The sequence below is a fragment of the Oryctolagus cuniculus genome, chromosome 18, assembly GCF_051225735.1.
Source record: "Oryctolagus cuniculus isolate XC-2025 breed Fujian yellow rabbit chromosome 18, ASM5122573v1, whole genome shotgun sequence".
NCBI lineage: Eukaryota > Metazoa > Chordata > Mammalia > Lagomorpha > Leporidae > Oryctolagus > Oryctolagus cuniculus.
Genome location: NC_142884.1, coordinates 67,870,723 through 67,896,203, shown reverse-complemented (window position 1 = coordinate 67,896,203; position 25,481 = coordinate 67,870,723). Strand labels below are relative to the sequence as shown.

The following is a 25,481-nucleotide window of genomic DNA, read 5'->3' as shown; positions in this document are numbered from 1 at the left end:
AGTATTTAATATGTATGGCTAACTGTATATCTTTTATGTTCAAATCCTTAACTAGTTTATGGTAAACTTCTTGTTCAAAGATGTGATTAAAGTGTAGTTACCTGCGAACTTGACTCTCTTCTGGGCCACATTGTGATCAAGAAGCTTCTGTATGATGCTACTGGGGTGGCTGAAGACTGACGTCGTGTGTGAACAGTGTATTTATTTCTAGTGAGTCCACCTGAAGTCCACCCACGTGTGCTTTATTTAATACCCTCAGTGACATTATAAATCTCTTCCTGTTCTGCCATTTTCAGCAAGTTGCAGTGTCCAATCTGGGCAGTTTAATCTCATGTTCACGAGATGACTGCTGCAGTGCCAGGCGTTGCAGACCTGTACAACGTGTAGGCTTGGGTGACTCCCACACAGATCAAGAGGCAGTGCTAGGGCCGGGGCCGCGGCTCACTAGGCTAATCCTCCACCTAGCGGCGCCAGCACACCGGGTTCTAGTCCCGGTCGGGGCGCCGGATTCTGTCCCGGTTGCCCCTCTTCCAGGCCAGCTCTCTGCTGTGGCCCGGGAGTGCAGTGGAGGATGGCCCAAGTGCTTGGGCCCTGCACCCCATGGGAGACCAGGAGAAGCACCTGGCTCCTGCCATCGGATCAGTGCAGTGCGCCGGCGGCCGTGCACCGGCCGTGGCGGCCATTGGAGGGTGAACCAACGGCAAAGGAAGACCTTTCTCCCTCTCTCTCTCTCTCTCTCTCTCTCTCTCACTGTCCACTCTGCCTATCAAAAAAATAAAAAATTTAAAAAAAAAGAGGCAGTGCTTCCGGCCCTCCAGGTGGGTGCAGAGCAGGGTACCTGGATGTGCACAACACAGCCAGAAGACCTCGAGAGTGGATGGATACAGGCTCAACAGGGGAGGAACTTAGAGTTTCCAAAGAGGCGATAATCCAGGGTAGAAGGCGGCTATGGAAGGCCCCTAATTTATTGCCAGAACAACAGAGTTACAGTGAACGAGGAGCCTTTATGTGCAGCAGGGAGATTAGTACCAGGGCCAGCTGTTGCTTGGTTCCAACCTGCTTTTTGGGATTGAGTGCAGTCTTGCTGGATTTTCCAGTTTCTCAAGGGAAGCTGGAAATCTAGGTTGTTTTAAATCTCTCAGTTGCTTAAGTACTGGCAGCTAAAATTCACATAAAACACTTTTAAATCTAATAGGATGCTTCAAAAAGTTTGTGGAGAAATGGAATTAAAAGATGAATATAGAGCAAAAAGTTGTGAAATCCATGTAGTATCTTCACAGTATACATTGTGAACTTTTTAAAGACCCCTTGCATATGTGGACTATGTTTTTGAGTTGGATTCGGCTTGCAAAGCATCACTTTTTTTTTTTTTAATCTCCACTATCTGACACAATAGAAAACGGTTTCCACTCTGGTTACCCCTAAGGTGGTCGGGATGGGTAGTTGCGAATCTGAACAGCTATGAGGAGTGCAGAGATCAGCTCGGGGAGAGGCTACTAGACAGCACCAGCACATCCTTTTTCCCAGACTCACCCCTAGGGAGGACACGGAAGGCTACTTCCCCGTTTGTCAGGGACCGTATACACCATCCAGGAAGCCAAGAACGGTAGACTCCTGAATACAGTATTGGGTCAAAATTTCACATCTCTAAAAATTTATATTCATTTTTTATTTGAAAGCAGACAGCTGGGTGGCAGGGAGGAGAGAGCAAGCTTCCATCATTTTTATGACTCCCCAAATACCTGCAATAACTGGGGCTGGGTCAAGCCAAAGCCAGGAGCTCAGAATTCCATCTGGGTCTCCCACTTAAGTGGCAGGGACCTATGGCCTTCAGCCATCATCTACTTCCTCCGGGCAGGAAGCTGGATTGGAAGCAGGGTAGCCAGAACAAGAATGAGGCCCTCTGATGTGTGGTACAGGTGACCCAGCCTCAACCTAACTGCTCTGCCAAACATCTGCCCCTCACATCTGTCTAATTACTCTCCATAAGAAAAGTCTGTTTGAATGGATCACAGACCTAAGTATAAGAATTAAAACTATATGGGGTTGGCTCCGTGCTGCAGTAGGTTAATCCTCCGCCTGTGGCGCCGGCATCCCACTTGGGCGCCGGTTCTGGTCCTGGCTGCTCCTCTTCCAGTCCAGCTCTCTGCTGTGGCCTGGGAAGGCAGCAGAAGATGGTGGCCTGTACATCCGGCCTTCTACACCTGGCTTCTGGCTTCGGATCGGCGCAGCTCTGGCTGTTGCAGCCATTTGGGGAGTGAACCAATGGAAGGAAGACCTCTCTCTTTGTCTCTCCCTCTCACTGTAACTCTACCTCTCAAAAATAAAAATAATACATTTTAAATCATGTTTTTAAAACATCATTTTGGGCCGGTGCCATGGCTCACTTGGTTAATCCTCCACCTATGGCGCTGGCATCCCATGTGGGTGCCGGATTCGGTCCCGGTTGCTCCTCTTCCAGGCCAGCTCTCTGCTGTGGCCCCAGGAGGGCAGTGGAGGATGGCCCAAGTGCTTGGGCCCCTGCACCCACTTGGGAGACCAGGAAGAATCACCTGGCTCCTGGCTTTGGATCGGTGCAGCACCGGCTGTAGCGGCCATTTGGGGAGTGAACCAATGGAAGGAAGACCTCTCTCTCTGGCTCTCCCTCTCACTGTCTATAACTCTACCTCTCAAATAAATAAAAATATCTTTTAAAAAATTAAAACTATGAAACTGTTGGAAGAAAATAGTTAATATTGTTATCTTGGCTCCGGTAAAGCTTTCTGAGCTACAACCCCAACAGCCCAAGGATAAAGAGACATAGAATTTAAAAACTTACACTTTGGGGCCGGCGCCGTGGCTCACTTGGTTAATCTTCCGCCTGCAGCGCTAGCATCCCATATTGGTGCCAGGTTCTAGTCCCTGTTGCTCCTCTTCCAGTCCAGCTCTCTGCTGTGGCCCAGGAAGACAGTGGAGAATGGCCCAGGTGCTTGAGCCCCTGCACCCACCTGGGAGACCAGGAAGAAGCACCTGGCTCCTGGCTTCGGATCGGTGCAGCGCTGGCCGTAATGGCCATTTGGGGGTAAACCAACAGAGGAAAGATCTTTCTCTCTGTCTCTATCTCCCATTGTCTATAACTACCTGTCAAATAAATTAAAAAAAAAAAAAACCTTACACTTCAACAAAGGTGCAGAACTTATGAAATATGAGAAATGCTTTCAAGTCATATTTTATTAAGTATTGATACTAAGAATTTATAAACTGGCCGGCGCCGTGGCTCACTAGGCTAATCCTCCACCTAGCGGCACCGGCACACCGGGTTCTAGTCCTGGTTGGGGCGCCGGATTCTTTCCCGGTTGCCCCTCTTCCAGGCCAGCTCTCTGCTGTGGCCAAGGAGTGCAGTGGAGGATGGCCCAGGTGCTTGAGCCCTGCACCCCATGGGAGACCAGGAAAAGCACCTGGCTCCTGGCTCCTGCCATCGGATCAGCGCGGTGCGCCGGCCACAGCACGCCGGCCGCGGCGGCCATTGGAGGGTGAACCAACGGCAAAAGGAAGACCTTTCTCTCTGTCTCTCTCTCTCACTGTCCACTCTGCCTGTCAAAAAATAAATAAATAAAATAAAAATAAAAAATAAAAAAGAATTTATAAACCAACAATAAAAAAGACAACCCAATTTAAAAATAGGCAAAGGATCTGAAGATACTTCTACAGAGACCATATGAAATGGCCAATAAAGACATGAAGAGATGCCTAATAATGTCAAAAAAATGAAATCTAAATGACAGATGCCACTTCACACTCATGAAGATGGCTGTAATAAAAACAGAATTGGAGAGTGTGGAGAAACAAAGCTTCATACAAACCTGGTAAGAACTACTTCTAAGATATACCTAAAAGAAATTAATTCTTAAAATGTCACACTAAGTGAAAGAAGCCAGTTGCAAAAGACCCTGCATCATACAATTCTATGGCCATGAAATGCCCACTGCAGATGAACCTGTGGAGGCTAGGGATTGAGCAGAAGTGGGGATGACTATCAGTGGACAGGAGTTTCCTTCCAGTGTGGTGAAATATTCTTTTTTTTTTTTTTAAGATTTATTTATTTATTTGAAAGTCACAGTTACACAGAGAGAGAAGGAGAGGCAGAGAGAGAGAGAGAGAGGTCTTCCATCCGCTGATTCACTCCCCAATTGGCCACAACGGCTAGAGCTGTGCCAATCCGAAGCCAGGAGTCTGGTGTTTCTTCCTGGTCTCCCATGTGGTTGCAGGGGCCCAAGCACTTGGGCCATCTTCCACTGCTTTCCCAGGCCACAGCAGAGGGCTGGATCGGAAGTGGAGCAGCCGGGTCTTGAACCAGCACCCATATAGGATGCCAACACCGCAGGCAGTGACTTCACCCACTATGCCACAGTGCCAGCCCCAGTGGTGAAAAATATTCTAAAATTGATTTGGTAATGATTGCACAACTCAGTGAACAGAGCAAACTACTGAACTGTGCACTCCAAATGGATAGATTTTAATGGTGTTTGAAGTGTATCTCGAGAAGAGTGTTTTTAAAAGTTTGCTGCTAGAGAGCCATTATAATGTCTTTTTTTTTTTTTTTTTTTTTTTTTGGACAGGCAGAGTTAGAGAGAGACAGAGAGAAAGAGCTTCCCTCCATTGGCTCACCCCTCAAATGGCCGCTACAGCCAGCACGCTGCGCTGATCCGAAGCCAGGAGCCAGGTGCTTCCTCCTGGTCTCCCATGTGGGTGCAGGGCCCAAGCACTTGGGCCATCCTCCACTGCCTTCCTGGGCCACAGCAGAGAGCTGGCCTGGAAGAGGAGCAATCGGGACTAGAACCCGGTGCCCACATGGGATGCCAGCACTGCAGGCGGAGGATTAACCAAGTGAGCCACGGCACCGGCCCCTATAATGTCCTTTTCTTTTTTTAATGTTTTTCAGGGGAGAGTGCACACGCAGTCCCCCACTACCACAAATTCTGCAGTCGAGTTTCCCACATGTGGGAAAATCACAGGGGTCAGCACTCCCTCAGTGCAATGAGAGAGCCTCGCCCTGGGAAAACCACCTGCTTGATCATGGTGTCTCCCCTGCCAGGTAAGTATTATAATATCCTTTTAATCACAGACCTTTCTCATCTATTCCTTGATTAGGTAAATCTAAGACTGGATGACAGACCCAATGAAAACCGGTTTTTAACTGAAAGAGAACACGTGTCTGCATGGAACAAGCAAGGTAGTCTTTAGTGTCTCCAGTACACTTGCTGCTGCTTTTTTTTTTTTTTTTTGACTTATTTTATTTATTTGAAAGGCAAGAGTTATAGAGAGAGAGAGAGGGAGAGACAGAGAAAGAGGTCTTCCATCCCCTGGTTAAATCCCCAAATGGCCACCATGGCTGGTGCTGGGCCAGGCCGAAGCCAAGAGCCAGGAGCTTTATCCGAGTCTCCCACATGGGTGCAGCTGCCCAAGGATTTGGCCCATTTTCTGTTGCTTTCCCAGGCCATAGAAGAGAGTTGGATTGGAAGTGGAGCATCAAGGACTTGAACCGGTGTCCGTATGGGATGCTGGCATCGCAGGTGGCAGCTTAATCCATTAAACCACAATGCCAGCCCCATCATAAGCTTCTGATAATTGCTTCCAGTAATTAGATTATAATTAGAATGTTAATCTGAAAAAAAAAATGGTAAAGATTATACATGATAATACTTGCACACGGATTAACTGAAGCAATGATTCAAGTGGATGAGGTGTGCGTTCTGGGTCATACGTAATTCTTGTTACAGTGCTTAGGTCTACAAAGTCATCGTCAGCACTGAATTAGCAAATCCAGAGCCACAGCCTAGAGAGAAAATATGGGAGTTGGTTCCTGTGAGCGTCTGGTCACAACGCTCTCATCAGTTGATCAATGCATAACTGTTTTATGTGTGTTTCTGATCAGCGACACCTTATTTAGTACATATTTCTTACCATAATTATATGCAGTATTTATAATACAACAAAATTTCAATTACAGAATTTTGGTACAGTCTGCTAAGACTGCCCTAGTTTTTCACAATTGTAATTAGTTATCTATATAGGTATGCATGGATTTCATTTTTTTACATAAAAGTAAACTTAATTCTATTTTCCATAAAAATGATGCAAATTTTTTTTAGTTTCATGCAGTTGTTCATAATGCACATTGTCCACAAACAATGTCCCTTTCCTATCCAGGACTCAAAGTAAACACACTCAGTACCGTGAACACATAGTGTACAGTAGAGTTGTACCAATAAAGTCCTGAAAAAAAGATTAATTACTTAACAGTTTCACAAAACCATTAAAGATTTTATTTATTTATTTGAGAGGTAGAGTCACCGACAGTGAGAGGGAGAGACAGAGAGGTCTTCCTTCCATTGGTTCATTCCCCAAATGGCTGCAACGGCTGGAGCTTCGAGGATCCGGAGCCAGGAACCAGGTGCTTCTTCCCAGTCTCCCGTGTGGATGCAGGAGCCCAAGGATCTGGGCCATCCTCCACTGCCCTCCCGAACCACAGCAGAGAGCTGGATTGCAAGAGGAGCAGCCGGGACTAGAACTGCTGCCCATATGGGATGCAGGCGCCACAGGCCAAGGATTAACCTACTGCGCCATGGCACTGGCCCCCACAAAACCATTAACTCTTACTGTTAGTGGAGCTGCAGGGTGTGGCAGGGCAGCACACGGTGTGCCTAAACCTCTAAACCTCTGGGCTCACCTCATGTAAACCAAGGGAGCAGTGGGTAGAATTTAGACTGCCGCAGAGGCAGAGGCGTGGCCGGTCTACCTTGGTAGTTTGACTCTCACTACCTGATGAGGAAGTCGGCAGTTTGCCCGCCCAGCCTGGCTTGAACACTTGGGTAAGCCTGGCCTGCTTGGCTTTCTGCTTCAGACCCTTGAGGATGTCGGTGTAAGGGGCAAACGAGTGGAAGTGAGGCACTTGAATTTGAGGCTGCAATCAAGCGTAGGGCCACGCTCTTCCATGTCACAAAAATTTCTACCCATGGCCAAATTCCATTCCGATACTTCGGCCAGCGTGAGAGGGACGGCTCCTGGAGTCTCAGGCTGATCCCCTCCCCATCCTTGCCTTGTTTTGCCCTCTCATCCAGGTCTTCATTGGTGGGCCCTGCAGCCTTCTCCGCCAGACCCTCCTCACGTCTTCCTCCTGCATGTCGCCCAAGCCCTCTCCATGTATTCGCATGTGAACTGCTTTATGTTTCCCACACTGCTCCGCTTTCTGCAACACCTTCAAAGCCTTCGTAATCTTCCACAGAGTCTGGCCAAACACTTCTCCAGCAGGTATTGATAATCGCCCGCTTGAGGTTGTCCCAGGCGGTGCCATCGTAATCGACCACGTTGTGGATGGTGATCAACTTCCAGTAGTGCATCACGGTGGTTTCCTCGTGGGCCTTGAGTGTTTCCCAGGCCTTGCTGTAAAGCTCCTCCTATAGTGTGCCTTGAAGCTTTTATTATACCCCGATGGAGGGGTTGGCTGAGAGACGTGGTGTTTGGGGGCATAAAAAGAACCTCTACGTTGGGGTGCGCATTTTTCTTAAGATTAATTTTATTTATTTGAAAGAGTTACAGAGCAAGGTAGAGCCAGAGAGAGAGAGAGAGAGGTCTTCCATCCGCTGGTTCACTCCCCAAATGGCTGCAACGCCAGAGCTGAGCTGATCCGAAGCCAGGAGCTTCTTCTGGGTCTCCCACTGGTGCAGGGGCCCAAGCACTTGGGCCATCTTCTACTGCTTTCCCAGGCCACAGCAGACAGCTGGATTGGAAGTGGAGCAGCCAGGACTAGAACCGGCGGCCACATGGGATGCTGGTGCTTCAGGCTGCGGCTTTAATCCGCTGCGCCACAGCGCCGACCTGGGGTGTGCATTTTCAAGTTCTTCCCGGCAGTGGGCTGGGGCATTATCCAAAATTAATAATAAAAAAAAAAAACCTTGAAGGCAAGGTGTCTGCTCTGGAGATAGAGTTCAACCAGTCAGCCATCACCCGAGCCTTCTTGTTCCACCTCCTGTGGACTGGCATGCGGTTGACATTTTTGCCTTTCAGTTGGGCTCCGTACACCACGAAGGTTTGCACTTGAAGTCGCCCTTGGCACTGGCGCACAGCAGCAAGGCTGCATGGTCTCGGGATGGTTTAAAGTCCAGGGCTTCGGAGGCCACACGAGTTACATAGGTTCGTCTTCAACATCCTTGTAAAACAGGCCAGTGTCATCGGCACTGGAAGCCGGCGCGTCCACGCAGCTCTTCTGTGTAACACTCAGCAGGTGTCTTACATCCATCTGCAGGGCCGGCCTCGCCCGCCAGCTTCCCGGTCCTCAGGCCGCAGCGCCGGCGCTGGCCGAGAGGGGCTTCGCCCGTCCCTGCCCCGGGGGACGGGGCCGTGAATCCCTCCGGCTTTCAGTCTCACAACAAGGCTGCCCACGACGCTGTTCGGTCGGCCGGCATCTCGTGAATCCATCGCCTCACCTCGCACTATCGCTGAGACGCGAGTACTCCCCGGGGCCACCTCACGCACACATCGGCGGATTTCCTGCTCGTTTTCTTGAGGTACCGGCTGGTCGACTCATTCACCTTGAACTCGCGGCCAGCCGCGCTGTAACTCACGCCTGAGCGGAGCTTGTCTAACACCCGTATTTTCTCCATCAGGCAAACCCACGAATAACGAGAGCCAGCTCTAATCCCATAGATGAGCAACTTAAGTGTAGCGCCGCATTTCACCAAGACTACAAGTTCCAGCATGCACCGCTTCGGGGCGGGCCCGCGCCGCCTCGCTTGCCGCACGAGAGCGTCAGCCCGGAGGCAGTGACCGGAAGTGTGTTTCCACCACGTAGCACTTTCTGCGCATGTGCATACCCAGCCCGGGCCGCCCTAGCCGCCGCCGCCGCCGCAGCTCTATGGTCTCTCCCTAGAGGTTTGCTGTTGGGGGGCGGCTGCTGCTCTTGCGGTCTTGTGGATTGGCTGGCCCCGACCTGCAGCACCATGGAGGAATTCGATTCCGAAGACTTCTCCACCTCGGAGGAGGACGAGGACTACGTGCCGTCGGGTGAGCGATTCCGCCCGAGGCGAGAGGCTGACTGCCCCGCCCCCCGCCTCACGTGAAGCGCGCCTGGCGCTCGCGGGCATCCGCTCGGCGCGCCCTGCGGTGCCCGGGGCTCCCGGCGTCCAGCGGGTCCGCCGCGACCGGCCGCCCGCCCGCCCGCCGGGGGCCGGCGCGAGGCCTGTGCGCGGGGGCGTCCCGAGCAGCGGCCCCCGGCGGGCGGGCGGGCGGGGTTCGGCCGCCGCCCCTAGCGGAGCGCGGGAACGGGCACGTGGACGCCGCCCGCCGCTTCGGAAGCTTCTGGAAGGCGGACGTCGACGCTGTTGGCCCCGCTGGCCCGAGGCAATGGCTGGCTCCGGGCGCGCGCGAGATGCGCGTGCGGCCGTCCAGCCTCACGAGGGGTCTGGCTGGCGGGAGGCTCAGGGGGTCGCGGGCGCTCCGCCCGGAATCGGTGCCCCGGGGCCGTCACCGAAGCGGGCGGTCGCGGCTGTGGTGTGGGGCGAGTGCCCCCTGGCCCCTCGCCCCCGGCCGGGCTCGGAGCCCCCACGCCGTCTCGGGGGCCCCTGCACAACCTGCTGGCTGCTCTCGCCATCGGTTCCCCGCCCGTGTGGGCGCGGCACGCTGGCTTCCGTTCTAATGGGGCCGCGCGTGCTTCGGCGCAGTCGAGTTTCTGAAAGGCTCGGTTTGCAAACGCCTTTGCCGTCACCCCGCGCCCCTGCTTGGTGCTCTCCGAGGGGAGGCTTTTGCACGCCGCCCCCACCCTCCACCCGCCGTTCCTCCGCCGGCCCTCCTCCTCCTCCTGCCGTTCGTGCACCTGCGTCTCGTTTTGGCCGGATTGCGTTTTGGAGCGGCGACACCATTCACCGCTGCGTTGGGTGGTGGGCCGATCGCCTTCCTGCCTGCTTTTGGCGTTCATTGCCACGTTCTGTTAGCGCCTCGCTGTCCGTGTGCTCACTGCTAATTTGACTCTGAACTTTCAGGCTTGCCTTGCTCATCCCCCTAACCGCGTTGATTCTTTGGGTTTTCACTTTCACCTTCCGAAATGTTTGTCTTCTCACCTGCCCTGGTTTGGCTTGGTTGTCCTCTTTGACTCTTGCAGTGTCTTGTTTTGTGTTTGAAGATTTATTTCACGTATCTGAAAGGCACAGAGAGAGGCAGACGGTCTTCCATCCGTTGGTTCCCTCCCCACGTGATCGCAAAGGCCGGGGCTGGGCGGGACTGAGGGTGGGAGCCAGACGCTTGGGCTGTGCGTTCTCAGGGAGCTTGAAGGTTTGTAAGCCTGCTCCCGTTCCGGATGCCGCGTTGCAGGCAGTGGCTTAACCCGCTGTGCCACAGTGCTGGCCCCTGTGTGTGTGTGTGTTTTTTTTTTAATGATTTATTTATTTTATTTGAAAGGCAGAATACCACGAGAGAGAGAGAGAGAGGGCTTCCATCTGCTGGTTCACTTCCTAAATGGCCACAATGGCTGGAGCTGAGCCAGTCTAAAAAGCCAGGAGCCAGGAACTTATTCCGGGTCCCTCACGTGGGTGCAGGGGCCCGAGGATTTGGGGCCATCCTCCACTGCTTTGCTAGGCTGTAGCACGGAGCTGGATCAGATGTGGAGCAGCCAGGACTCGAACCAGCGCCCACTCCAAGCACTGGCTTTACCTGTTGCACCACAGTGCCGGCCTCCCCTCCACCCCCCAGTTTGGTTTATTTTTTAAATTTATTTTTATTTTTTGACAGGCAGAGTGGACAGTGAGAGAGAGAGAGACAGAGAGAAAGCTCTTCCTTTGCCGTTGGTTCACCCTCCAATGGCCGCTGTGGCCGGCGCATCGCGCTGATCCGATGGCAGGAGCCAGGTGCTTTTCCTGGTCTCCCATGGGGTGCAGGGCCCAAGCACTTGGGCCATCCTCCACTGCACTCCCGGGCCCCAGCAGAGAGCTGGCCTGCAAGAGGGGCAACCGGGACAGAATCCGGCACCCCGACTGGGACTAGAACCCGGTGTGCCGGCGCCGCAAGGCAGAGGATTAGCCTAGTGAGCAGCGGAATGGTATGAAACCTCCCGCGTCACACATCCAGCGTCTTTCAGGCTGTGGTGTCTAGTCTGCCACCCGGATGACCTGGTACTTGAGTGTCAGCAGGGGCTTCCTGCCGGGGTCCTGCCTGTCCCTCTGAGATGCTCCTTGTCTTCTTTTTTAAATTATTATTTATTTATTTATTTTTGACAGGCAGAGTGGACAATGAGAGAGAGAGACAGACAGAAAGGTCTTCCTTTGCCATTGGTTCACCCTCCAATGGCCACCGCGGCTGGTGCACTGCAGCCGGCGCACCGCGCTGATCCGAAGCCAGGAGCCAGGTGCTTTTCCTGGTCTCCCATGGGGTGCAGGGCCCAAGCACTTGGGCCATCCTCCACTGCACTCCCTGGCCACAGCAGAGAGCTGGCCTGGAAGAGGGGCCACCGGGACAGAATCCGGCGCCCCGACCGGGACTAGAATGCAGTGTGCCGGTGCCGCAAGGCGGAGGATTAGCCTAGTGAGCCGCAGCACCGGCCACCAATTTGGTTTTAAACCTAGGATTGTCCATCATCCCCAGTACTCTAAGCATTCCCTTTGTTTCCCTCTTAATTCTGATTCTTGGATCCCATGTTACCTTCTTTCTGAATATCCCACCAAAATGAGAGGAAATGCAGTAACTTATTGAGGAAGGATGCATGACAGGAACATTTTTGTTAAGTCTTTTATGTCTAAATAAATATGCTACCCTCTGACTTGATTGACCCAGAATTCTAGGTTGGAAGTAATTTTCCATCAGAATTTTAAAGGTGTTGCTTCATTACTCTAGATTCCAATGTAGTTGTTAAGTAGTCTTTTTTTGTTGCTGTTTTTTACTTTTTTTAAAAGAGCTCTTAGTCTCTGGAAGCTGATAGAGCCTTCCCTCTGTTCCCATTTTCTACTGTGTTACTTTACCACACCTTGCCATGAGTCCGTTCTCAGACTTCATGCCCGACATTCTGGGAACTTTTTATTTTTCCCAGAAAACTTTTTTGATGATTCCCCCCACACCTTATTTTTCTAGAACCTTCTTATGCACACACTGATCCTTATGTTAGGCTTTCTGGACTAGTCTTCTAATTTCTGATCTCTTTGTTTTTTCCACCCCTTTGCTTTTTCTCCTGTCTTATGGGAAATTTCTAATACTTTATCTCCCTATCTTTCTCTTCCTTAAAATTTGAACTTATTTTTGTTTTCTATGATAGAGAAAGCTCTTCCATCCACTGGTTTGCTCCCCAAAATGCCTGCAAAACCAGGTTAGGCCAGGCTGAAGCCAGGAGCTGAAAACGCAATCTAGGTTTCCCAAGTGGGTGACAGGAACCCAAGTACGTGAGCCATTACCTGCTATCTCCCAGGATGTGCATTAGCAGGAAACTAAAATCAGAAGCAGATGTGGTACTGGAATGTAATCACTCTGATTTGGGATGTGGGTGTCCCATGTGGTGTCTTAACCATTCCTCCAAAGGCCCCACCCATCTTCCTATCCCATTGACTTTTTTCCCCTTTGTATTTTTTAAAATTATTTTATTTTTCTAAGGGTTTGTTTATTTATTTGAAAGGCAGAGTTAAAGCGCATGAGAGAGCATGCACAAGCTTCCATCTGCTGGCTCACTCGGAGTGGTCGCAGTGGCCAGGGCTGGACCAGGTGAAAGCCAGGAGCCTGGAACTCCATCTAGGTCTCCCATGTACAGTGCAGAGTTCCAAGCACTTGGACCATCTTATGCTGCTTTCCCAGGCACACTGGCAGGCGACTGGATTGGAAATAGGGCAGCTGGGACTTGAACCAGCACCCATAAGGGATGCTGGCATCACAGGCAGCAGCTTAACCCATTGTGACACATCTCTAGCTCCCATTTTATTTTTAATTTTGTTTGAGCATTTTATTTGGGTAAACACCTAGGAGTGGAATAGAACTGCTGGACTTTCTTGCATGTGTCTGTTATCTTTCCAAGAAACTGCCTGACTTTTCCCTAATGACTTTCCTATTGGCAGCATGTGAGAGTTCCAGTTACCGCTTATTCTCATCAGCACCTGGAATTGTCATATTGATTTCTGTTTCAGTATTAGCCAGTTTACTTGTTTAATTTATATTTCACTGATGATGTTGACTTTTCATGTGCCTACTTGCCATCCATATCTTATTTGTTGATGTATATTGAAATCTTTTTAAAAATTGGTTTTTCTTGCTGTTCATTTTAAGAGTTCTTTATGAACATTGGATACAATTCTCTGTCAGATACATGTTTTGCAGAATTATATCTCAGTTTTTGCAGATCTTTTTATATTCTTTACAGTGTTATATGCAGAGCAAGTTTTTTGTAACATCAGTGAAGTCTAATTTTGTTGTTGTTGTTAAAGGTTTACTTTAAAAGAGTGTGCAGATCTCCTAGCTCACTCCCCAGATGGCCGCAGTGGCCAGCACTAGACCAGGCTGAAGCTAGTAGTTTCATCTGGGTCTCCCATGTGGGTGGCAGGGGCCCAAACACTTGGACCATCCTCCGCGGCTTTTCTCAGGCCATTAGCAGGGAACTGGATCGGAAGTGGAGCAGCCAGGACAGTAACTAGTGCCTTTATGGGATGCCAGTGTCTCAGGTGGCAGCTTTACCCACCATGCCACAACACTGGTCCAGAGAAAGTAGTTTTTTGTGTTTTTTTTTTGTGTTTTTTTTTTTTGTTTTTTAATTTTTTTTTTTGACAGGCAGAGTTAGACAGTGAGAGAGAGAGAGAGAGAGAGAGAGAGAGAGAGAGAGAGAAAGGTCTTCCTTCCGTTGGTTCACCCCACAAATGGCCACTACAGCCAGCGCGCTGTGCCGATCCGAAGCCAGGAGCCAGATGCTTCCTCCTGGTCTCCCATGCGGGTGCAGGGCCCAAGCACTTGGGCCATCCTCCACTGCACTCCCGGGCTACAGCAGAGAGCTGGCCTGGAAGAGGAGCAACGGAACAGAATCCGGCGCCCCCACCAGGACTAGAAGCCGGTGTGCCAGCGCTGCAGGTGGAGGATTAGCCTAGTGAGCTGCGGCGCCTGCCAGAGAAAGTAGTTTTAATAGCTTAAAATGGAACTTTTTTATTCTTTTAAAATAATTTATCATAAAGGGCTCACAGATTTTGTTGATTAAATTTATTTTAGTGCCCAAGTCATTTATTACTGCTTAGATTATTATTGTTATTATTATTATTATTTTTTGACAGGCAGAGTGGACAGTGAGAGAGACAGGGAGAAAGGTCTTCCTTTTTTTTTTTTTTTTGATAGGCAGAGTGGACAGTGAGAGAGAGAGATAGTGAGAAAGGTCTTCCTTTTGCCGTTGGTTCACCCTCCAGTGGCCGCCGCCACAGGCAGAGGATTAGCCTAGTGAGCCGCGGTGCCAGCCTACTGCTTTGATTATTAGGAGCTACTTCAGGCTAGACCTTCCATCTTTTAAATGTGACCTATTAAATAACTTTCTGGCTTTGTGGCATAGCAAAATACCCTGATTTCGCTTTGGGAATTCCTTTACTTATACTTGAAATTAGCTGGGCTTTTTTTGGGGAGCCCTTTTGTGGTAAATAATATGACAGAATACAGCTTGAATTTTTAAAAAATATATTTTAGGGCCAGCATTGTGGAATAGTGAGTTTAGCTGCCACCTGCAGTGCTGGCATCTCTTATGGATGCTGGTTCCAGTCCTGGCTACTCCACTTCTAATCCAGCTCCCTGCTGATGCGCCTAGGAAAGTGACAGAAGATAACTCTAAGTCTTGGGCCCTTGTATCCACATGGGAGACCTGGATGAAGCTCCTAGCTCCTTACTGCAGCCTGGCCAGCCCTAACTGTTGTAGCCATTTGGGTAGTGAACCAGTAAATGGATGATTTCTCTCTCTGCGTCTGCCCCTCCTCCACCTCACCCCACCCCCTGTAACTCTGTCTTTGAAATCAATAAATCTTTAAAAATAGGTGTTTTGTCTTTTTGTAAGGCAGAGTGACAAATAGGGAGAGAGATCTTCAGTTTGCTGGTTCACTCTCCAAATGTCTGCAACAGCCAGGGCTCTGCCAGGTCGAAGCTAACAACTCCATCTGGTTCTACCACGTGGGTGACAGTAATCCAAGTATCTGGGCCCTTATCCACTGCCTCTCAGGTGCATTGGCAGGAGACTGAATCGGAAGTAGAAGTGGCAGTCTGTTGGAGGCACCACAGAGATGCAGGATAGAATGTTTTTGTGATCTTGGGTTAGGCAAAGTTCTTAGGTGTGCTCCTCTGCACTCCCACGTGAATGGCAGGAACCTAAGCTGTTGGGCCATCATCCACTGCCTTCCCAGGTACATTACCAGGGAGCTGATGAGAAGTGGAGGAGCCTGGGCTTAAACCAACACTCTGGTAAAGAATGCTGGCATCCGAAGCTGCTGCTCAACCTGCTGGCCCACAACGCCTTTGGCCTCGTTGCTTGTACTACAGTGACATAGCTTCTGTCCTGCAGATAGAACTGGAAAATATCAAAAGGGTTATAGTTTATACTGATATTTTAAGTTCAATAGTAGCATTTCTGTTTTCATTTAATTCCTTTGATTTTTTTTAAAGATTTGTTTGTTTATTTTAAAGAGTTATACAGAGGGAGAAGGAGAGAGAGAGAGAGAGAGAGAGAGAGAGAGAGAGAGAGAGAGAGAGGTCTTCCACCCGCTGGTTCATTCCCTAGTTGGCCACAACAGCTGGAGTTGCATTGATCCGAAGCCAGGATCCAGAAGCTGCTTCTGCTTTCCCAGGCCATAGCAGAGAGCTGGATTGGAGGTGGAGCAGCCAGGTTTTGAACTGGCACCCAAATGGGATGCTGGCACTGCAGGCGGCGGCTTTACACACTACGCCACAGCACCGGCCCCTCCTTTGATTCTATAATTGTGTTCATTTCTCTGGTTTTGAAGATCTGCCTTCCTAATGTGATTAACTTAGTGCTTAAACCTATAACTATAGGAAATAGTTGCAAAATACCAATTTTTAAAAAAACTTATTTGAAAGGCAGAGAGCTATTTATTGGTACACTCCCCAAAATGAGCACAGTGTAGAAGGAGCTGAAGCCAAGAACCTGGAATTCAGTCCATATCTCTCATGTGGGTAGCAGGAACCTACTCTTGCCTTCACTGCTGCCTCCTAGGGTCTACATTAGGGAGCTGGAGTCAGGAGCCAGAGCTGGGAGTTGAACCCAGGCACTGCAGTGTCAGACATGAGCATCTTAACTGGTGGGCTAAATTCGCACCCCCAAATGCCAGTTTGATGTTGCTACAACAAATAGAAGCATTTTCATCTTTAGCTTGCATCTTTAAAGATGTATGCGGTGTTTTCAGAATCCATGGAATAAATCATTCCTTTATGTGGTTGTTGTTTTTTGGTTTCACTTGCTCAGACTTTTTAAGTTAACAGATTTTTTTGAAGTTTTATAGAAATACCAATCTAGAAAACTCTCCCCTGCCCACTCTGTGGTGCTCAGATCTTATAGGGAGCTCCTTTCATTAGTGTCTTTATCCTTCTAGTGTTGCTCTCTGTACATATAAACAAATACATTTTAACGATTCTTAGGTTTTCCTTTTGTTTCATCAGAGTTCTGTATGTTCCATATACCGTTGTTTTTCCCTTCTTCCCTTTGTTCTCTAATCTAATAGTGTACCTTGCAGGTAAATACTTAAAAATTCTACACGTTGCTTTTTATTGTCTGTGTAGTATTCCATTATTTAGATATCCAATAAATGCCAGTCACTTAAACTGGATTCTTTGGACTATTTTCAGTCTTTTATTTTTCCAAACAGCTTTGGAGTGAATAATAACCTGTTAGATGTTCTTGGATGGAAACCTAGGAGTGAGATTCTTGGACTGGAGGGTGAATGCATCGGTAATTTTATTAGATATGGCCTGGGGCTGGAGCTGCGGCATGGCAGGCAGAGCTGCCACCCGCGAAGCCGTTATCCCATGTGGGTGCCAGTTCATGTTCCTGCTGCCCCACTTCCCATCCAGCTCCCTGCTGATGGCCTGGGAAAGCAGCAGAAGACGGCCCAAATATTTGCTCCTGCCACCTATATGGGAGACCTGGAAGAAGCTACTGGCTTCTGCCAAGGCTCCATGCTGGCCATTGCAGTCATCTAGGGAGTGAAACAACAGATCCAAGATCTGTCCCTCTCTCTTGTAAAACTGACTTTCAAATAAATAAATAAATCTTTAAAAATATATATGACTAAATTCTCTTGCATAACATTTTGCTAGAGGCCATTGCTGTAGTGCAGCAGGTTGAGCCGTGGTGTGCAGTGCCAGCATCCTATGTGGGCACCAGTTTAGGTCCTAGCTGCTCCACTTCCCATCTAGCTCTCTGCGAATGTGGCTGGGAAAGCAGCAGAATATGGCCCAAGTCCCTGGGTCCCTGCACCAATGTGGGAGACCTGGAGGAAGCTCCTAGCTTCTGCCTGGCCCAGCCCTGGCTGCTGCGGCCATTTGGGGAGTGAATCAGCAGATGGATCTCTCTCTTTCTCTCTATCTCTCTGTAACTTTACCTTTCAAATAAATAAATCTTTTTTAAAAATTGCCAGAATTTAGCTGTATCTATCAAAATTACAGATAAGTGAGTATGGTGGTTGCTGCCTTTGCACAGCAGTGACTTTTATAGTATTTTGTACCTGGCTTTTCTCATATTTGTGCAAATGTGAAATATTTATGTAGAAGAGTAGTGCTGGTGTTGTGGCACAGGGGGTTAAGTTGCCTCCTGTAATGCTGGCATCCCACAGGAGCACCAGCTGGAGTCCCGGCTGCTCTGCCTCAGTCCAGCTCCCTGCTGATGCACTTGGGAAAGCAGCGGAAGAAGGCCAAAAGGCGTGGGTTCCTGCCACCTGCATCAGAGACCTGGAAGGAATTCCAAGATCCTGGCTGTGGCTTGGCTGTTGTGGCCACGTGGGGAATAAATCAGGGGATGGAAGATGGGTCTGTCTGTCTCTTTCTAACTCTGCTTTTCAAATAAATTAATCTTTAGAAAGTGGGAGAGGGGCCAGTGCTGTGGCATAGTGGGAGAAGGCTCTGCCTTTTTTTTTTTCTTTTAAAGATTTATTTATTTACTTAATGAGAGGCATAGTTACAGACAGAGAAAGGGAGAGACAGAGAGGTCTCTCATGCACTGATTCACTTCCCAAATGACTGCAACACCTGGAGCTGTGCAGATCTGAAGCCAGGAACATCTTCCAGGTCTCCCACGCAGGTGCAGGGGCCCAAGCACTGGGACCATCCTCTACTGCTTTCCAAGGCCATCAGTAAGGAACTAGAAATGGAGCAGCCAGGACTTGAACCAGCGCCCGTATGGGATACCGGCACCACAGGTGGATGCTTAACCTACTATGTATGCCACAACGCAAGCCCCCAAGCCGCTGCTTTTGACACTGGCATCCCATATGGGCTCCGGTTCTTGTCCCAGCTGCTCTACTTCCTGTCCAGCTCCCTGCTGATGTGCCTGGAAAGCAGCAGAAGATGGCCCAAGTGCTTGGGCCCCTGTACTCACATAGGAGATCCAGTTGAAGCTCCTGGCTCCCGGCTTTGGCCTGGCCCAGCCCTGGCTGTTGTGGCCATTTGGGGAGTGAACCAGCTGATGGAAGACTTATTCTCTCTCTCTCTCTCTCTCTCTCTCTCTGTAATGCTACCCTCAAATAAATAATCTTAAAAGAGAAGGTTGTTTTAAAATTTATTTTCATTTTATTTAAAAGAGAGAGAGATAGTATCTGCTGGTTCATTATCCAAAAGCCACAAAGCCAGGGCTGGGCCAGGCCGAAGCCAGGAGCCAAGAATTCCGTACAGGACTCCCTCATGGGTGGCAGGGACCCAAGTATTTGAGTGATCATCTAATGCCTCCTTGAGTACACATTCGCAGGAACCTGTATCAGAAGCAAAAAAGCCTGGATTTGTACTGGGCTCTGGACTTGATATGAGATGCAGGCATCCCGTGTGGTAAATTAACCACTGTAACAGATGCCCTCCCAGTAGCACCATTTGTAATAGACACAAACTGGAAACAGTAACAGTAGAATGGGTGAGTAAATGTAAATTGTGGTATAGTCTTATGACAAAATATTATTTAGAAATGAGAGTGAATAAACGATTGCTACATACAACAGTGTGGATGACTCTCAGAAACATACTGTTGAGTGAAAGGAGCCAGACACAGAAGAGTGCATGCTGCAGACTTCTCTTTAAAATTCCTAACCAGCACAACTAAATCGGGGGGGTTGGAAGTCAGGACAGTGGTTACCTTTGGGTGGGGCCAATGACTAGTGACTGGACAGGGGTTCAGTAGGCTTCCTGGGATGCTGGTTGTGGTCTGTTCCTTGTGCTAGATCCTGGTTCACTGTTTCCTTTCATTGAGATGTATGTTAGATTTGTGTGCTTTTCCGTACACGTACTTCCACTACTCAATGGACATTCCTATTGAAATACTAGAGAAGCCAGTTGAACCTTTCTGTGTGCAGGGTTGGTTTATGCAGGCACCCGTGCTTCCTTGGGGACCCTGAATGTCAGTGTCTGAAGGTGGACGTAGATGTTTTTGTTCTTTCTGCCATGTTTAACTGAAAGACTTCAGATTTATTTCTAGACCATATTTAGTGATGAAACAAGATATCTTTGGATTACTTTTTGAAAGATGCCAAGATGAGGTGGGGGTTGCAGTGTCGTCTTTGAGTTGTGCATTAGTAGAACTGGAGTTGCCGTTGGTTCATTCATTCGTTTATTCAGCCAGTCCTTCTAAAGTAAGGCGTCAGGAGCCCGTGTCCTCACGGAAGGGAGAGCATCGCAGAGACTGCAGACGGGAAAACCCAGGGGCTGAGTTCAGGAAGGGAAATGTGCCTGCGCTGGTGGCCAGCATAGGAGACCTTAGCCGAGTCTTCCCTAAGGAAATGATGTGTTTGTTAGACCAAGAGTGAGGAGCAAAGTACTAGACTTGTTTTCTTAATTAAAATGTCTCATCTTGATGTGGAAACCTTTATTCCTATTTGTCTTACCACCCTGTTATGTGATTTCAGGTGGAGAGTATAGTGAAGATGATGTAAATGAATTAGTGAAGGAAGATGAAGTGGATGGTGAAGAGCAGACACAGAAAACCAAAGGGAAAAAGAGAAAAGCTCAGAGCATTCCAGCCAGGTGATGCTGCCCTCAAGGCCCTTCTTAGAAGCCAGGGGCTATTGTCTACCATCTTCATTGCTGAGATTGGTCTGATGATAGATTTCTCACTGCCAGTGTTTCTAACTCCTTCCTCTCTGAGGGAAACATTTGTTGATATTTTAGTACTAAATACATTTAATAGGTAATAGGTACATATGACTGAAACAAAAGCACAGTTCCTGCAAAAATGTGTACTCTGTTCCTAGCCCTTGTTGCTTTGCCTCTGAAGAACTGTGCCACTAGAGACACTGGGCTGTGCAAGCACGTGTGGATGGGGACTCCGCAAAGTTTGTGCAAAAGTGGAATTATAAGAATTTTTCATGAATTTTTGGAAGGTTTCTTGTACATATATCTTACCCTCTTTTTGGTAAAACTACAAATGGTAGCATACTGTGCGTATCATTTCTTTCTTATTTCACGTCTTGAAGATGGTACCAAGGCAGTCCATTTTTGTATACCTCATTCTTTTGAAGCACTGCGTAACATTTAGGTTGCACCTAGTCTTGACCACCACGAACAACACTGTGGTGAACATTCTCCATATGTGTCTTTGTGTGCATGTACAAATAGGTCTTCAGGTCATATTTGTAGATTTAGAATTGTTAATTCTAAAGTTATATACAGTTAATTTTTGTTTTTTTTTGTTTTCTAGTAGATTTTAACAAATTACCTTCCACAGACTTGGTACTGAATTATGATTTTAACAAATTATGTTCCACAGACTTGGTACTGAATTATGTCCCACCAAAAGTGAAGAGAATTCTGACAGGTTGTATAACTCAGGTTAGGGCATTTTCCATAAAAATCTTGTACTTCACTTTGGTGTTTCTGTCTTTCTGGGCATTGAAGCAAAAAGCAAATTATTGTTCATGAAAGGGAAAAAAAGCATTTAGGTATTAAATGATACACCTAAAATCAAAACAGTATGAAAAGCAATTCACTTTTGTAAGTCTTGGGTCTGATTTTTTTAAGTTTTTTTTTTTTTTTTTGTATTCCAGCTTTCGTTTATTTGGAAAGTTGGAAGAAATATTGAGCTTCTCCCACCCCAAAAATTCTTAGAAGAAATAGAATGAATAAATTTGAGGCTCTTCTTGATAGAATTTGTTCTCCAAATGGAGTAGCGTTAAAAAGGAAAAAAATTATGTCCTTAGAACACTCTGTCTAGACAGATACATTCTGCCAAGTGATTTTGAATGTTGTCTTTGTGAAAATAACTGGTCCAACTTGGGATTAGAGCACTATTTGGATTCTAAGTGATCGGGGAAAATGTTCACAGTAAGAGCCCAGTTCTCAGTTATTTTATAAAAATCTCGGTTTCCCTCCCCTGCTCCTGGCACTGTGTTTACAGTAGTCCCAGACTTCAGAATTTGCTCAGATTTGCAACATTGTATGTGGAATTAAGGAAAGGGTAACTGAAATCCTTTTGCCTTGTCTTGTCTTTCCTTATCTTTGTAACTGATGGTTATTAGGAAGAGAAAGCAAGGTGGTCTCTTGTTAGAAGAAGAGGAAGAGGAGGATGCCAAAGCAGAATCTGGAGGAAGTAGCAGTGAGGAGGAGGATGAAGCAGCTGAGCAGGAGAAAGGCACTGGGTCAGAGGCTGCAAGGAAAAAGAAGGAGGATGAACTCTGGGCCAGCTTCCTCAGTGACGTGGGGCCCAAACCAAAAGCCCCCCCAAGTACGCAAGTGCAGGTAGGTGAGAGGTTAATGGGATGCATGCCCTTCTAGAAACACCCTATGTTGTTTCATTATTGCAAACAGATCTGAAGCTTATTGCAGAAAGCGGACTAGATGCCAAGTAATTCTCTGTCTAGGAAGCTACACCTTTCTGATGAAATACATTTCCAGTAAGTCTTCAGCTGGTTAAAGGGGAAACATTTAAGAACAGCCATGAGCAACATACTTATATGGTTCATTTGCATTTTATCATTTGATGAAACTGATGACATTTCTTGCTTTTCTTATAGAAAGGAGAGGAGACTGAAGAGATGAGTTCAAGTAAATTGTTGGTGAAAACAGAAGAGCTTGAGAAACCTAAAGAAACGGAAAAGGTTAAAATCACCAAGGTGTTTGATTTTGCTGGTGAAGAAGTGAGGTAAGAAGACTGCCACAAACTTTGAAACTGCTGCTTTTAGATTTATTTTATTATTTGACAGGTAGAATGAGGGAGTGGCAAAGAGAGATTTTCTGTCCACTGGTTCTTTCCCAAATGGCCATAGTAACCAGATCTAGGCCAGGCCGAAACCAGGAGCCCAGAAACCCATTTGGGTCTCCCAGGTGGATGACAGGGGCCCAAGTACTTGGGCCATCTTCTGCTTTCCCAGGTGCATTAGCAGGGAGCTGGATCAGAAATGGAGCAGCCTGGGAATGCAGTAGAAAATGGTTCAAGTCTTTGGGCCCCTACACCCTCCTGGGAGACCCGGAAGAAGCTCCTGGCTCCTGGCTTCGGATCAGTCCACCTCTGGCCATTGCAGCCATTTGGAGAGTAAACCAGAAGATGGAAAATAGATTTCTCTCTTTTTCTTTCTCTGCCTCTTAGTAACTCTGCCTTTCAAATTAATAAATAAATCTTTAAAAAAAAAAAAAAAGAAGACAAGGAAGTGAAGCAGCCGGTACTTGAACCGGTGCTCCCATGTAGGTTGCTAACCTCACATGTGTTGGTTTAACCTCCTGCGCCACAAGGCCTGCCTCAAAAGTGGTGCGTTTAGAAATGAGATCTGTTGGGTGGCGCCGACATACTGTTTCAAGAACAGTATTTTTAATAATTTTTTAAAAGTTTTTTATTTTTGAAAGGCAGAGTTACATAGAGAGGTTGGGAGCTAGAGAATCTTCTATCTGCTGGTTGACTCCCCAGATGACCTCAACAGGCAGGGCAGGGCCAGGCCAGGCCAAAGCAGGAACCAGGGGCTTATCCAGGTCTGCCGCATTGGTGCAGGTGCTCAAGGACGTGGGTTATCCTCCAGTGCTTTCTCGGATCATTAGCAGGGAGATGGGTTAGCAGTGGAGCAGCTAGGACTCCAGTCAGCTCCTGCGTGGGAAGTTTGCATCGCAGGCAGACTTAACATGTTAGACCACAACGCTGGCCTGGTAAGAATAGTATTAGAACTAGCTGGCGCTGTGGCTCACTAGGCTAATCCTCCACCTTGCAGTGCCGGCACTACTGGGTTCTAGTCCCGGTCGGGGCGCCGGATTCTGTCCCGGTTGCCCCTCTTCCAGGACAGCTCTCTGCTGTGGCCAGGGAGTGCAGTGGAGGATGGCCCAAGTGCTTGGGCCCTGCACCCCATGGGAGACCAGGAGAAGTACCTGGCTCCTGGCTTCGGATCAGCGCGATGCGCCGGCCGCGGCGGCCATTGGAGGGTGAACCAACGGCAAAGGAAGACCTTTCTCTCTGTCTCTCTCTCTCACTGTCCACTCTGCCTGTCAAAAAGAAAAAAAAGAAAGAAAAAAAAAAGAATAGTATTACAACAGATTCCCATTTGTAATTCAGATTAGAAACTCCACGTAACATTTGCCCCTTTCACGATGTGTATCTATATTTTGTTTTGTTTTGGCTGAGCCATTTGAGAATTACTTACAGACATTGTCACACTACATTGTTAAATGCTTTGGCACATGTATCCTAAAAACAAGGATATAACTATTACACCAGTGTATTTAATGTTAGACCAGACTGCTGTCTGTGATTTAACACTTGTCATTGCAGACAAGGACTTTTGTAAAATAAAAAGAATCAATGGAAAATAAATGGGGGCTCGTGTTCTGGTGCAGCACTGGCATCACATACAAATTTGAGTCCCAGCTGCTCCACTTCCAGTACAGCTCCCTGCTAGTGTGCCTGGGAAAGCACCAAGAGATACCTCAAGTACTAGACCCACATGGAATTTCTGTTCCTGGCTTCTACCTAGCCTAACCCATTGTTAAGTCCACTTGGAAATAAACCAATGGATGGGAGATCTCTCGCTGTCTTAGTCTTGCCTTCTCTCTATCTGTGCCTTTCAAATAAATAAAATCTTCAAAAAGAAAAAACATAAAACGCAAGCCCAAATTTTTAATAATATTCAACAGGCATAAAATTATATTCCAATATAGTTGAACCAAATTACAGGCTGTTGATTGATTAAAAGTGTGAGTATAAGGATTTATTTATTTATTATTAAATATTTATTTATTTATTTATTTGAGAGAGAGAGCAAGAGAGAGAGAGAGATCTTCCATCCACTGGTTCACTCCCCAATTGTCCGCAACAGCTGGAGCTGCGTCGATCTGAAGCCAGGAGCCAGGAGCTTCCTCCAGTTCTCCCACGTGGGCTCAGGGCCCTACGGGCTTGGGCTATCTTCTACTGCTTTCCCAGGCCATAGTAGAGAGCTGAATCGGAAGAGGAGCAGCCGGGTCTCGAACCGGCATCCATATGGGGTGTCGGCGTTTCAGGCCAGGGTGTTAACCTGCTGCGCTACAGTGCTGGCCCCGAGTATAGATGATTTATACAGGAATCACTGTTATTTCTTTTTATGCTGTTTTTGAAACAAATAGCTAAGAGTAAAATGCTATTTCTCAGTTTTAAACAATCAAATATACACTTTGAATAAACTACATAAATATTTAGGTGTTTTTGTGATAACAGCTTATTTCTTTTTTGTTAATTTAATCTTAGATTGACTAGACCACTACTGGGGATAATGTATACATAAATTATTACTGTTTTCTTTTAAAGATTTATTTATTTCTTTATTTGAAAGAGTTACTCAGAGAAGGAGAGGCAGAGAGAGAGAGAGAGGTCTTCCATCCCTGGGTTCATTCCCCAATTAGCCACAGCAGAGAGTGAGATTGGAAGTGGAGCAGCCGGGCTTGAACCAGCGCCCATATGGCATGCTGGCACTGCAGGTGGCAGCTTTACCCGCTACGCCACAGTGCCGTCCCCCCCTGCCCTTTTTAAGATTTTTTTTAAAGAGTTAAAGACAGAGACAGAAATCTTCCATCCACTGATTCACTGCCCAGATGCTGTGATGGCCATGGCTGGGTCCAGTTGAAGCCAGGAGCTTCATCTGTGTCTCCCATTTGCGCGGCAGGGACCTAAACACTTGAGCCATCTTATACTGCTTTTCCCAGGCCATTAACAGGGAGCTGGACCAGAAATGGTGTGGCCGGGACACAAACCAGCGCCCATGTGAGGCGCTGGCATCACCACAACGCCAGTTCCTGTGTTTGTTTCCTTTTTTTCAAAAAAAATAACGCATATAAAGAAGCCCATCTCAGAGGAAGATTTTTCATAG

General features: G+C 47.8%; 1 protein-coding gene and 1 non-coding gene across 7 annotated transcripts in view; one reads left to right on the top strand and one right to left on the bottom strand.

Annotated features, from left to right (window-relative positions):
• Window positions 1–4,918: 4,918 nt before the first annotated feature.
• On the bottom strand, window positions 4,919–5,082 carry LOC149121017 (U1 spliceosomal RNA). The gene has a single exon (XR_016225559.1). It is a non-coding gene; the product is annotated as a U1 spliceosomal RNA (small nuclear RNA).
• Window positions 5,083–8,854: 3,772 nt separating this feature from the next.
• CFDP1 (chromatin remodeling protein CFDP1) overlaps window positions 8,855–25,481 on the top strand; it is a 120,835-nt gene continuing 104,208 nt past the window's right edge. For 4 of the 6 annotated variants that reach the window (XM_017342366.4, XM_002711685.6, XM_089320486.1 and 1 more), the window contains exons 1-4: window positions 8,855–9,042; window positions 20,076–20,193; window positions 21,684–21,903; window positions 22,179–22,306. In XM_017342366.4, coding sequence (XP_017197855.1) covers window positions 8,979–9,042; window positions 20,076–20,193; window positions 21,684–21,903; window positions 22,179–22,306 — 530 coding nt within the window. In that variant the 5' untranslated portion in view covers window positions 8,855–8,978. The remainder of the gene's footprint in view (window positions 9,043–20,075; window positions 20,194–21,683; window positions 21,904–22,178; window positions 22,307–25,481) is intronic. The other 2 variants (XM_089320488.1, XM_089320490.1) reach the window with 2 other exon arrangements.